We start from the raw sequence: 12015 nt of genomic DNA on the forward strand, positions 1-12015 counted from the left end.
CCCATTAACACCTTTCCATCTCTACAATTACTCATATTCTTTTTTACTTATTACTCTGGCTATTTTTCTCTCCTTCCTTCCCTTCTCTCTATTTCTTTGTGTGTCTTTCTCTCTCTCTCTCTCTTTGGAATTTTCCTGTCTTTCTCTCTCTCTCTCTCTCTCTCTCTCTCTCTCTCTCTCTCTCTCTCTCTTCGAATTTTCCTCTGTCTTTCTCTGTCTCTCGAGTACAAAGGTTCACTTTTCAGAAAGTACGCAAATGTTTACCTCCCCTCATTATAGTACACTCGGGTAACTTAAATCTTACAGGCTAACGAAGCTATGGCACCTGGATCCACAACCACAGTATTCCTCTGTAGGGCTCTGTTGTGTCCTCTTACGTGCATTTGTGTTTTGTACCTTGCATCAATTTCATGTTATCACAATTATTATTATTATTTATTATCTCAATAGGGTTACAATTAAGCCATACATTTAATTTAGAACAATATTAATACAAATAATGACTTGATGCCCATTGTAGAAAAACGATATAAAAAAGCTATATGTAAGGAAAATGAGATGAATTTACATAAGTATGTAGGGTGTAACATGGTAGTAATGAAATAAAGGAAGTTTGAGTGTTATACATATTTAAAAGGAACAAAGGTGTGGGTTTGGATATGAGTGTGTATGGAATTACTGTTCGAAGGATAGGGATGAAAATTTTAAAGCATATGTGCGAGGGGGGAGGGGAGCGTTATCCATCTCTTTCTCCACGTGAAGAAACTGTTGGACTATTTATGGTGCTCTGGTACTATACGGGCAAGACCTGTGCTATAGCATCTACATTTCCTTCTTTCTAACTGTATATAGAAGCTTCTTAAATCAATACTGTTTTTTTTAGGCTTACCGTAATACACAGAGTCCTATTTGCTGATGAAGAGGACCTTAAGCAACTAGCCGAAACAGAAGCTCGGATCATCCTCCTATACTCCACACGGGAGGAGGCTAGGACCATTATGTCAATTGCATCGAAGCTCAAACTTACAGGTAAGTAAAACCACATTTATACGTCCATTCTTTGTATTTTCTGGTTGAAATAATAACATAAAATTTATCGTCTCCTGGTCAACATCCACACGTTGAAAGTATACCCTTTAATTCAAACAATATAATAATCATCTCATTCTATCTATTGTTTTCAGTTTTGCTATTCAGAAATTTTTGAATTGTTTCTTGTCTATTGTCATATAGTATTAACTTCCAAGTTTTTTTTGTTTTAACATGGATGTATTTTTCTCAAATATATTTTTATATATTCTTTGTATATTTACCTAAACGCACGTTCCTGAAAATAGGCGGCTGGGCAGAATTGCGCTGGTGCCACATATGGGAAAAGCAAAGCGACAGCGGGACAAAAGTCACTATAGCTCTTTTCCAGTCTTACGGCAGGCGGCCTATAGGCTGGCAAGGGAATTGGGGAATGGGGAAGCGACCAATCCAACGCGATAAGAAACGCAGCAGCCAGTAGAACGAGGCTGAAGTAGTACATTTTTCTGCCGCGTCGTGTTTCTCGGCGCCACTGCCGTTGTCTGGTTGGTCTGCGGTGCAATCACCGCTCCCCACTTCCCTTGCCAGAACTAGGACTGGCCGCCGTAAGAGTGGAGAATACCTATAGTACCCGGGCACTGTGTGGCAACGTTGCCTAGTTCGAGCGTCACACAAACCACTCCTCGGGTCATTTTGGTGTCATCCCTTACCTTTCGAGCAAATACTGTCTTTTGTATCACATGGACTACAAAGACCAGCTCTACAACGAGGTCTTTCTTTAACCTCCGAAAAATTACCTCCTGCTAGTTGGCTAATATAGCTACTGCCTGTCGCCTTTCTCGGCTTTATACATCAGCACAGAAGACTCAGCAGAAGAACTAAAGATTCTTGCTAAGTTCGGAGAATTATCTTTGATAAAATGGTTCTTCTAAGTTCGCTCCAAATTCATTCATTAATATGTATATAGATAGAGAGAAATAAATCAAGTGTGCTTAAAAAACTGATGTTTCATTCCTTCACATTAGTATTTTTCTAAGACTTTCGTGTTGCCCTCTTTTACCTCTCCCCCTCCCGCACGCCCTTGATCCATACGGTTGCATCTGCTACACCCGCTGCCAAAAGTAGGCTTACATGTAGCCTAATTATTCATCATCATTTTCATTCGGCCTCTTTTACAAATTGTGATGATCACGATTCACGAATTGAAATGAAAGCGTCAATAAGCAGAGGACATCATCTGATTTAACGTCAACGCAATTGCATTCGTAAGCCAATTGCTTCGTTGAGATATGGTATCCAATTTTGGGAGAACTCGGCACAATCGCAGAGGATTTTTAAAATACAAAAAAGAACATTGCGTATTTTGGCAAATTTACCCAAAACTGATACATGTCAACCTCTTTTTTTAAAAAATCGCGTATTAACACTTCCGAGTTTGTACTTACTTGAAACACTTACTTTCATACACGATACAAAATCGAACTATCCAAAGAACATAGACACTCGCAATTACAATACAAGACAAAAGAATAACTTCCACATTCCTAAAGTGCGGCTAACTGCACATCACTCAGGACCTTTTTACACGGGCATCCAATGTTACCAAATAGTTACAAAAATTTTGAAAGGACTACGGTCTTTAAAAGTAAGGTGAAAAAATTGATATTGAAATATACATTATATTCAGTTAAAGAATTTCAGGAATTAAGTAACTTTATATAATAAATGTAGATTGTATACACTGTAAAATATTGTAATTTTACAGCACTAGTCCACTTAAGGGTAATATTTGTCACTGTTTACTATTATATTATGTTATACTATTATAAAATAAATACTGCCCATTGATGTATAGATATATATTGTGTGCAATGTCAACATGTGCCACTCACGGGTGCTTTCGGTGTGAAAATTTCACAATAAACTCAATAAACCAGAACAACATCAATGTTGCCAAACCCAACACTGCCCTATAACCAGTGGCGGCGATTGGGTTCCAAAAGTGGGGGGGGGGGTCAAGGACAGTTTACGTTCCCTTGGTAGATAAGGTTTAGCATAGTGTGGGAGCAAACGTTGCAAAAAGTGAGGGGGGAATTTCCCCTCCTCGCCCCCACTAATCGTCGCCACTGCCTATAACTGATTACAGCAGAAGCTTTATCCAACAATGTGCATGAACAAAATATACAAATTATCAGTTTGAAATGTAAAGTGTGCTTATTAAATTTACAATGAAATCATAAATGTTCTATTAATTTGTGCCGGCTCAAAGGGTACTCACAGTGTGTTGCAATATGCAGTAATGGATTGAAATCGAGAATTGTTACAAACAATAGCTCGGAAAAGTGTTCAGTTTGTTGAAAATGAATATCAAATGGGATACAGTTAGGTAGTCTCAACGTATTTACGAATAAATCTATTTGGCATAATCATATTGTAATTATTAGAATCGAAATCTAGGTATATTAATTTGAAGGAATGATGATTCACAATTTATTCTTGTTTCAGGCAACAACTACCTGTGGATCGCAACGCAGAGCGTAATTGGAAGCTCTAGGGAGGCTCCAGATGAGTTTCCGGTGGGAATGTTAGGTATGTATGGCAACATTGCAACTGTCAATCACTAATTTACATGCATTGGTTGCGACGTGCCATTAATCTAATAAGGGCACTGAAAATTAACATGGGATATATGAAGTGAATCAGATTTCCTAGTCCATTGTTGGTGGACCTCATGTGGGTCGAAGTAATGAAGCCAACAATGACTTCCATGAAGATGCTCATCAGGGAGTTATTGGCGTTCCTAAAGCAATCATGCAAATGTGACTATTACGTCATCATTCCCTTGCTTTATGATTGGCTCATTTCTTTATTACTCTCTGAAATGAAGAACACAAAAGGTATGCGGAATCATTATTGCAGCTGAAAGCAGTGGCGTAACCAGGAATTTTGTGTGGATGTTTTCTGTAATACTCAATCTCCTATTTTCATATAGTATCTTACGTTCATTTTTATACAGGGAAATTGGACCTGGGGTATATAACTCGTCAACCCTATTCCTGATACGCCACTCGTTAAAACTGCTCATTTATGAAATCAGTTATAGGTGTTTCGAAAAGTTACATAGTACAAATACGCAGGGGCTGATGGGGATTCATCTCCTCTGAAACAATATAACAGAAAATTAAATCAAACAAATAATGTTTGTGTTGTTCCTTTTGGTATCTATTGAACATATCCCATAGTAAATATTTTAAGCTAGTTATTCATGTGTGTACAACACTTTGAACAGTGGCGTGCAAAGAAATTATCTTTAGACGACGTGGCTTTCAATTTTAGAAATCAAATTTATATCTTACAATGTTTTCTTGGCATCTAATACGATGTATTTTCTCAGAAATTTGGGTTCAAGGTGATTTCCAAGGAGTGCACAAACTGATGGAGTTATCGAAATATAATATTTTTACAATAGTAAATCGTAGGCCAGGGAGCTATTCTAAACGAGTAAAGACATTTAAAAGTCTGGACAACATAGCAATGACGTAATAATAATTTGTGTAAGGCATCCACATAACGATTTATCTTGTATTAAAACAAAAAAGCGTGGGCGCGAGATATTTTTGTTACGAGGGGGGGCAGGCCATTGACAAAGCTTGATTAGTAGAAATAATAATAATTATTATTATTATCCCTGTTGAATACAGTAATACCTATTATGAACTAAATATACTAATCTCATTCCAAATTTTTATTATTATTATTATTATATACATTGAATGAAAGACTTTGCTCCTCGATCCACGAGATGATTGATTGAGTTGGTGTTTTAAGTCTACTATATGCACAGTAAGGTTACTCGGGACTGGACCTACAGTTTAAAGTGAGATAAGCCTCCACCAGGTTTCGAACCCGAAACTCCTTGAATACAAGGCGACGACGCTACCACAGCGCCATCGGGGAGGTTCCAATCTACCAGATGAGTACATTAGCCTGGTCCAAAATTCCCAAAATGTTAGAATTTAGCCACTTACCCCCCTCCAAACCCAGTTGGGTGGGTGCCAATGGACCTAAAAACACCCCACACGAAATTTGTGATCCGAGCAGCTTCGGCGGGGATACCTACATTCTAGCATTCTAGGCATGTTATCCGTAGGGCGAAAATAAAAACTGGTTAGGCACAGCCTGAATATGTCGCTCGGATTCCAAACTTCTTTGCGTGGGGTGTTTTCATGTCAATTGGCACCCAACTGGGCGGTGACTTCCTTTGCTCGAAAGAAAAATAACTGCAAATTTTGTATTTGGCTGATGGACATACAGCACTACTGTTTTCCAATTTTATATTTTTTACATTTCATTCTGTTAGTGTACTGAATTTCATAGTTATTGCATTTTCGTATTAACTTTTGCACACTTCGTTGAAGAAAAGGCTTTAAAAGTTAAGAGAACTTTGTATTCATAAAGATTATGTAGTGTGGCCTTTCACATGAAACTATATTGGAATTTTGGAAACTGTGGAATTATAGAATATGAAAATATAACCTGATTTCTGTGTTTTAAACTATTCTTTCGATTTAATGTACTTTTTTACTTTGGTTATTCTGTTCGAATACTAAACAAATGAACTTCAATTCTGTTATTAACAAAGACATAGTAAGGTTTCTGAACTTCAAATGAACGATGTTAATTTCCAGGGGGTGTTCGACGAGTCCGTTCGACCCCCGCCCCTCCCCTTGCCGACGGCCAAGTGGCTAAGGTACTGTTGGGCCGCAAACCAGTGCTCCCTCGTCCACCTTCTGCCTCCATGTGGTTCTTGAGCATCACAGGACTTCACTGACTGAGGGTTATTTTATAGCCCACGTATTTCCACCTCGCTATACACTCCATCAGTTCGTGCTTTACCTTTTGAATCACCCTGTGTACAGGTTCTTAGATAAATAGAAATTGGTATCTCTACTTTAATGTAGTGGCAGATTTGCGATTGAGAAAGTTTCTATCAAAACCTCATCGGTAGCACAAGCTTTCCAATCGTTCTTCTGAAGCACTCGAGAGGGTTTTGTAAATCTGCAGCGACTGTAATTAGAGTCCTCACATCATCAGATCTCAAATCAGGGGGATTATTACTCTGTGAGGACCCTTTGGCAGATCTCTGTTTACGTTACTGCCTCACAAGGTAAACACCGTGCAGCTGATATTGCTTGTTTTAGCCTAGAGAATCTCTCTGCAAGTCTAGAGCTTCTCTCTCCATAGCTACGAACTACATGAGTAGTTCTCTCCAGGCTACGATTTATTGTCTTTGAGGGAGAAGAACGTGCTTCCTTGATTTCTTATTATCTTACTAGATCATTGCCCGGCGTTGCACGGGTATTTATTTATCCCAATCTTCTATTAGACAGGAAAATAATGAATTGTAACTATAGTGTTTTCGATTATTTTTACATGTCACCCCCTTCCCACCCGCCCCCTAGGAGTGCCAGGGGTGTCTTACCCCCACAGTATTTCTTTCCAGATTGTAAGTGATGTGTGTTGAAATTTCTCGAGAATAGCAATATCGCACCCTTCTGTGTAGGCAACCAACTTCGCCGTGATGTGTTGCAGGAAGCATAAATTGCAGGATATGACACGAAAATGCCACACAACAGAATGCTATTTTATGTTCTCTTCACACCACCACCCCTAGGGGTGCAGGTGGTGTCTTAAACCCACAGTATGTCTTTCGAGATTGCAAGTGATACTTGTGTACGTGTGCCAAGTTTAGTTCAAATCGCTCCAGGCGTTCGAGAGTTATTTCAGAACAAACAAACACATTCATATACACACATACATCCATTTTATATATAGAGAGAAGAGATGGCCTGGTAATATGCACCTACATACATTTCTGGGTATTTTCAATCTCCCTTCCACGTAGTTGTGGGGTAGGAGAGAACGGAAGAACCTCATTTTCACTTTCGATAAATTCATTACTAATAAAAATGAATCTTCAAGCATTATTATATTTTCTCTACAATTTATTTTATATAAATGAAAATGTTTATTAGGAAAAACAATATTTCCCAAGAAATGCTGAAAGCGCGTGAAAGGGCAAAGTTTCGTTATTTCACATGTCATTGTGCATAACAAAATGTGTTCAGCATATTGGCTGAACACATGTATGCACTTACGATTGCTTCCTGGCGAAAATCAACGTTATTTGGCGATATTGTAAATGTGAAAGCCCCGTAGTCACTTGTATTTCGAGGTTGGTGTTACGTGCATTTACGCGGCGACCAATCACGTTGCATAGTACCTCCTCAAAGGAGATAAAGACTTCCGCATTGGCGGAGTGGTTAGCACATCGCACTATGACGCCAGGAGTCCCGGGTTTGAATTCTGGCCTGAGCGTGGATGTTTGTGAGTGTCCACTCATCAATTTCATCATATCATCACTCATCCCCATATTTGCAAATTAGCCAAAAGTGGCACATAAAACGAAGTAAATAAAGCAAATCAACCAATCAAAGGAGAAGAGGGAGGCAGTGGTGTGCACAGGATATTCGATAGGGAGGAGGGTTAGGTATATTTTCTCAGTAGTCAGCCCTCATTTTGCCATCTTCTCCAGTTTTCACGTTCTTTTTAGGAATACTAGGCCAAAGGAGGGGGTATGCCCCCACCAACACTCCTTGGGTACGCCAGTGAAGGGAGTGAACATATAGGGGATATATACCGAGTAGAATTAATATGGTACAGTTAACTCTCGTTGACTGAACGTATGCAGAGTGATTCAGAATTCCTATTACACACTTCTAGGGGTTGTAGAAGGGACAAAGTAGATCAAGTTTTGGTAAGGAACCCATGTCCGGAAACGTACCGTTTTGGTACTACACAGATGACAAGATCACATAATTTCACATCTCCATCATCATCTAATCTGGCAAAAAATGTATGTTATTGAGTGACACGATGCGGAAAACGCTCTGCATACATAGAAACCTTGCGCAGCTCTGCCATTACGTCCAGCTTTGCCGTAAATTAACAACTTGTCGGTATTCTCGGCTAACGTGTATTCAACCACACTGTACTGTCTTCCGCAAAGACTGAATAGCAACTGACGTGAAGGTCGAAGCACGCCGGATTGTAAACAGCGAACTGTCTGCAGCCACCACTGAATAGCAACTGACGTGAAGGTCGAAGCAGACCGGATTGTAAACAGCGAACTGTCTGCAGCCAAGACTGAATAGCAGCTGACGTGAAGGTCGAAGCACAAGGGATTGTAAACAGCGAACTGTCTGCAGCCACGACTAAATAGCAACTGACGTGAAGGTCGAAGCACACCGGATTGTAAACACCGAACTGTCTGCAGCCACGACTGAATAGCAACTGACGTGAAGGTCGAAGCACACCCGATTGTAAACAGCGAACTGCCTGCAGTCACGACTGAATAGCAACTGACGTGAAGGTCGAAGCACACCGGATTGTAAACACCGAACTGTCTGCAGCCAAGACTGAATAGCAACTGACGTGAAGGTCGAAGCACACCGGATTGTAAACAGCGAACTGTCTGCAGCCACGACTGAATAGCAACTGACGTGAAGATCGAAGCACCGGATTGTAAACACCAAACTATCTGCAGCCAAGACTGAATAGCAACTGACGTGAAGGTTGAAGTACACCGGATTTGTAAACAGCGAACTGTCTGTAGCCACGACTGAATAGCAACTGACGTGAAGGTCGAAGCACACCGGATTGTAAACAGCGAACTGTCTGCAGCCAAGACTGAATAGCAACTGACGTGAAGGTCGAAGCACACCGGATTGTAAACAGCGAACTGTCTGCAGCCAAGACTGAATAGCAACTGACGTGAAGGTCGAAGCACACCGGATTGTAAACAGCGAACTGTCTGCAGCCAAGACTGAATAGCAACTGACGTGAAGGTCGAAGCACACCGGATTGTAAACAGCGAACTGTCTGCAGCCACGACTGAATAGCAACTGACGTGAAGGTCGAAGCACACCGGATTGTAAACAGCGAACTGTCTGCAGCCACGACTGAATAGCAGCTGACGTGAAGGTCGAAGCACACTGGATTGTAAACAGCGAACTGTCTGCAGCCACGACTGAATAGCAACTGACGGGAAGGTCGAAGCACACCAGATTGTAAACAGCGAACTGTCTGCAGCCACGACTAAATAGCAACTGACGTGAAGGTCGAAGCACACTGGATTGTAAACAGCGAAGTGTCTGCAGCCACGACTGAATAGCAACTGACGTGAAGGTCGAAGCACACCGAATTGTAAACAGCGAACTGTCTGCACCCAAAACTGAATAGCAACTGACGTGAAGGTCGAAGCACACCGGATTATAAACAGCGAACTGACTGCATACACGACTGAATAGCAACTGACGTGAAGGTCGAAGCACACCAGATTGTAAACACCGAACTGTCTGCAGCCACGAGTGAATAGCAACTGACGTGAAGATCGAAGCACACCGGATTGTAAACAGCGAACTGTCTGCAGCCAAGACTGAATAGCAACTGACGTGAAGGTTGAAGCACACCGGATTGTAAACAGAGGACGTTGGAAGCAGCACACATGACATCAGGTGACTGAAGACGTCGCCCTCTGTAAATGTGGGTTGCCTACCGTGAAGCGGGAGATGTGAAATTATGTGATCTTGCCTTGTGTGTAGTAACAAAACGGTACGTTTCCGGACATGGGTTCCTTATCAAACTTGATCTACTAAGTCCTCTCTACAACCCCTACATGTGTGTGTGTAATAGGAATTCTGAATCACCCTGTATATACGTTTTGTATCTTCAAATATGACCTTTCGAATGTTTCCAAAAACATAAGAGTTTTTTTTAATGTTTGCTATAGGACTGGCTTGAGAAACTTTCTTATAATTGTGGAGACCAGCGATAATCCGTTCGGTGCGAGATTCTCGCATCTATAGTGCACCTCAAGGCCAGGAAGTAGGGGAACAGGAGTAAGGGAACCGTTGCGTTCAGAGATATACCTTGTCCTGGAAATATATCTGGAGCAAGGCTGTGCATAGTGACAGAGAAGGGGGTGGGCCGTGTTCAAGTGGGCAGAGCCAATCAGTACACGCTGCTCGAAGGCTAGTAACTGCAGTCACCTTACGCGATACCGTTCCCTCTCGCATGTTCATTGCTGGACTTGTTTGTTTTCGTTCCCTTGCTCCGGAGATAACCGAGACAGGGTATAAAGGTACTGTGGGGAAGGTGCACTCCTTGTGTCTCATCTGACATGATTACAATACCACACTGAACTGTTACTGACGAATCAGATGGCGAGAGGTTTCCTACGGCATGAACGCGACCGGCGAAGCCTTTTGACCTCCTCACTCCCTTCTTTCCCCCTTTCTTACGACACTACAGTACCGCTGCTCGCTCTACATTCCATACGAGAGCGCTGTTTCATAAATAGGAGGAGCTGACAGACTTGCTTTAGGCTTGTTCTTGCATATACTTTTTAAAACTATAAGTAGCAGCTATGCAACCAACAGATTAATGCCTATTTCTTCTTCTTTCAACTAGGTGTGCATTTTGACACCCACAACGACAACTTGACGATGCAGATCGACAAGGCTGTCCGAGTGTTTTGCTACGGACTCGAACTGGCAACAACTTCTGCTCAAACACGTGACATGTCCTTGAGCCCTCAGTTGTCATGTGACGGTCGGGGGCCCACCAGCTGGAGAGACGGAGACAGATTTTACGGGTGAGTAGAAAATATTTTTTTTTGTTTGTTAATCGTGAGAATTACTACAAGTCATAGGTTCGATCCACGGTTGTTAAAGGTTCAGGATTTTTTAAAAAAATCAATTCCGGTCCAGGAGAGAAAATCAGCAAGCGTAAATGGGTTCCGGACCGTAAAGAACCTTTTTATCTGTAAATTATTTCAATTCTGTCCAGGAACCTTTTTTACCAGATCAATTTAAATTCGGTCCTGGAACTTTCTCAATGAGACAATACCCAACTTGGACCGAATTTAAATAGTGCAAGAAGAAAGATTCCGGTCCCAATAAAACCTATTAGAATTTATGCGTTCCTTTATCAACCCTGGTTCGTTCCTCTACAATCGGCAAAGAAGTCAGAAAAGAGTTCATGCAATGACGAGAGTACAATTGATCCCTTTACAAGTACTACTAAATAAGATACTTGGTATTTTTGATTTTTCAAATTTCGATTAGAATTTTCAAGTATCCATTCCGAGATACCAAAAATTATAAACATATATATGATTCAGAAAGGTGGATTCACGTTTGAATGGTGTCTTGATGCAATTGGATTTGCCGTAAACAGAATAGATGTTCTTTCCAAGACAACGCCAAGTGCTGGAATTGCGTCATCAGCTCCTACGTCATCGTCCAACATGGCGCTCTGCGTAGAGCAGAACGTTAGAGTTGCAGCAGAGAAATTGCTTACAAAACTGGGAAGTTGTGAGACTGGCAAAAGGTGATATAAATGTCACGTTACTTGTATATCCCACCAACTTGTACTATGAATGTGAAGAGTCTCTGGCTTAGATCGACTCTTGAGAGATAAGAACCCGAAGGCATGCGTCAAGGCATTCAAAAGTACACATCTTCTTTCTCTTCCTTTCATCTTCCACAGAACCCTCTGTTGCTACTATCTTCCTTCTGGCCTTGTGATCGAGGAGTCCCTGGATCCATACCCATTGGAGGCACATAGTGGTTCGAATCGCACTTTAAATTGTAGATTCAGTCCCGATTAGATTTTCTGTGCATAAAAGTGGACTTAAAACACAAACTCAAACTCTCCTCCTTCTATTGCTTTATCCTTCTCACTTCTCAGCATGGGCGTCACCAGAAATTTTTGCAGGGGGGTCGTGCAAATAATAGAAGTTGAATAGCAGAAAAATAACAATGAGTATTATTATCATGGTTATAAATGTCATTATACAATAATAAATATCCTAATCTAATAAAACAAATTTTATTCGAAATATAAATAATAATTATATAATAA

General features: G+C 40.8%; 1 protein-coding gene across 1 annotated transcript in view; it reads left to right on the forward strand.

Moving 5' to 3' along the window:
• Positions 1-883: 883 nt before the first annotated feature.
• Positions 884-12015, forward strand: part of LOC145983444 (glutamate receptor ionotropic, NMDA 2B-like) — a gene marked incomplete at both ends in the record, with an annotated part of 55231 nt that continues 44099 nt past the window's right edge. Inside the window, 3 exons of the mRNA XM_083116548.1 lie at positions 884-1029; positions 3535-3618; positions 10561-10744. Of these exons, the coding sequence (XP_082972674.1) occupies positions 884-1029; positions 3535-3618; positions 10561-10744 (414 nt within the window). The remainder of the gene's footprint in view (positions 1030-3534; positions 3619-10560; positions 10745-12015) is intronic.

Source organism: Lepisma saccharinum, unplaced genomic scaffold (genome assembly GCF_977018435.1).
Source record: "Lepisma saccharinum unplaced genomic scaffold, izLepSacc3.1 HAP1_SCAFFOLD_964, whole genome shotgun sequence".
Lineage (NCBI taxonomy): Eukaryota > Metazoa > Arthropoda > Insecta > Zygentoma > Lepismatidae > Lepisma > Lepisma saccharinum.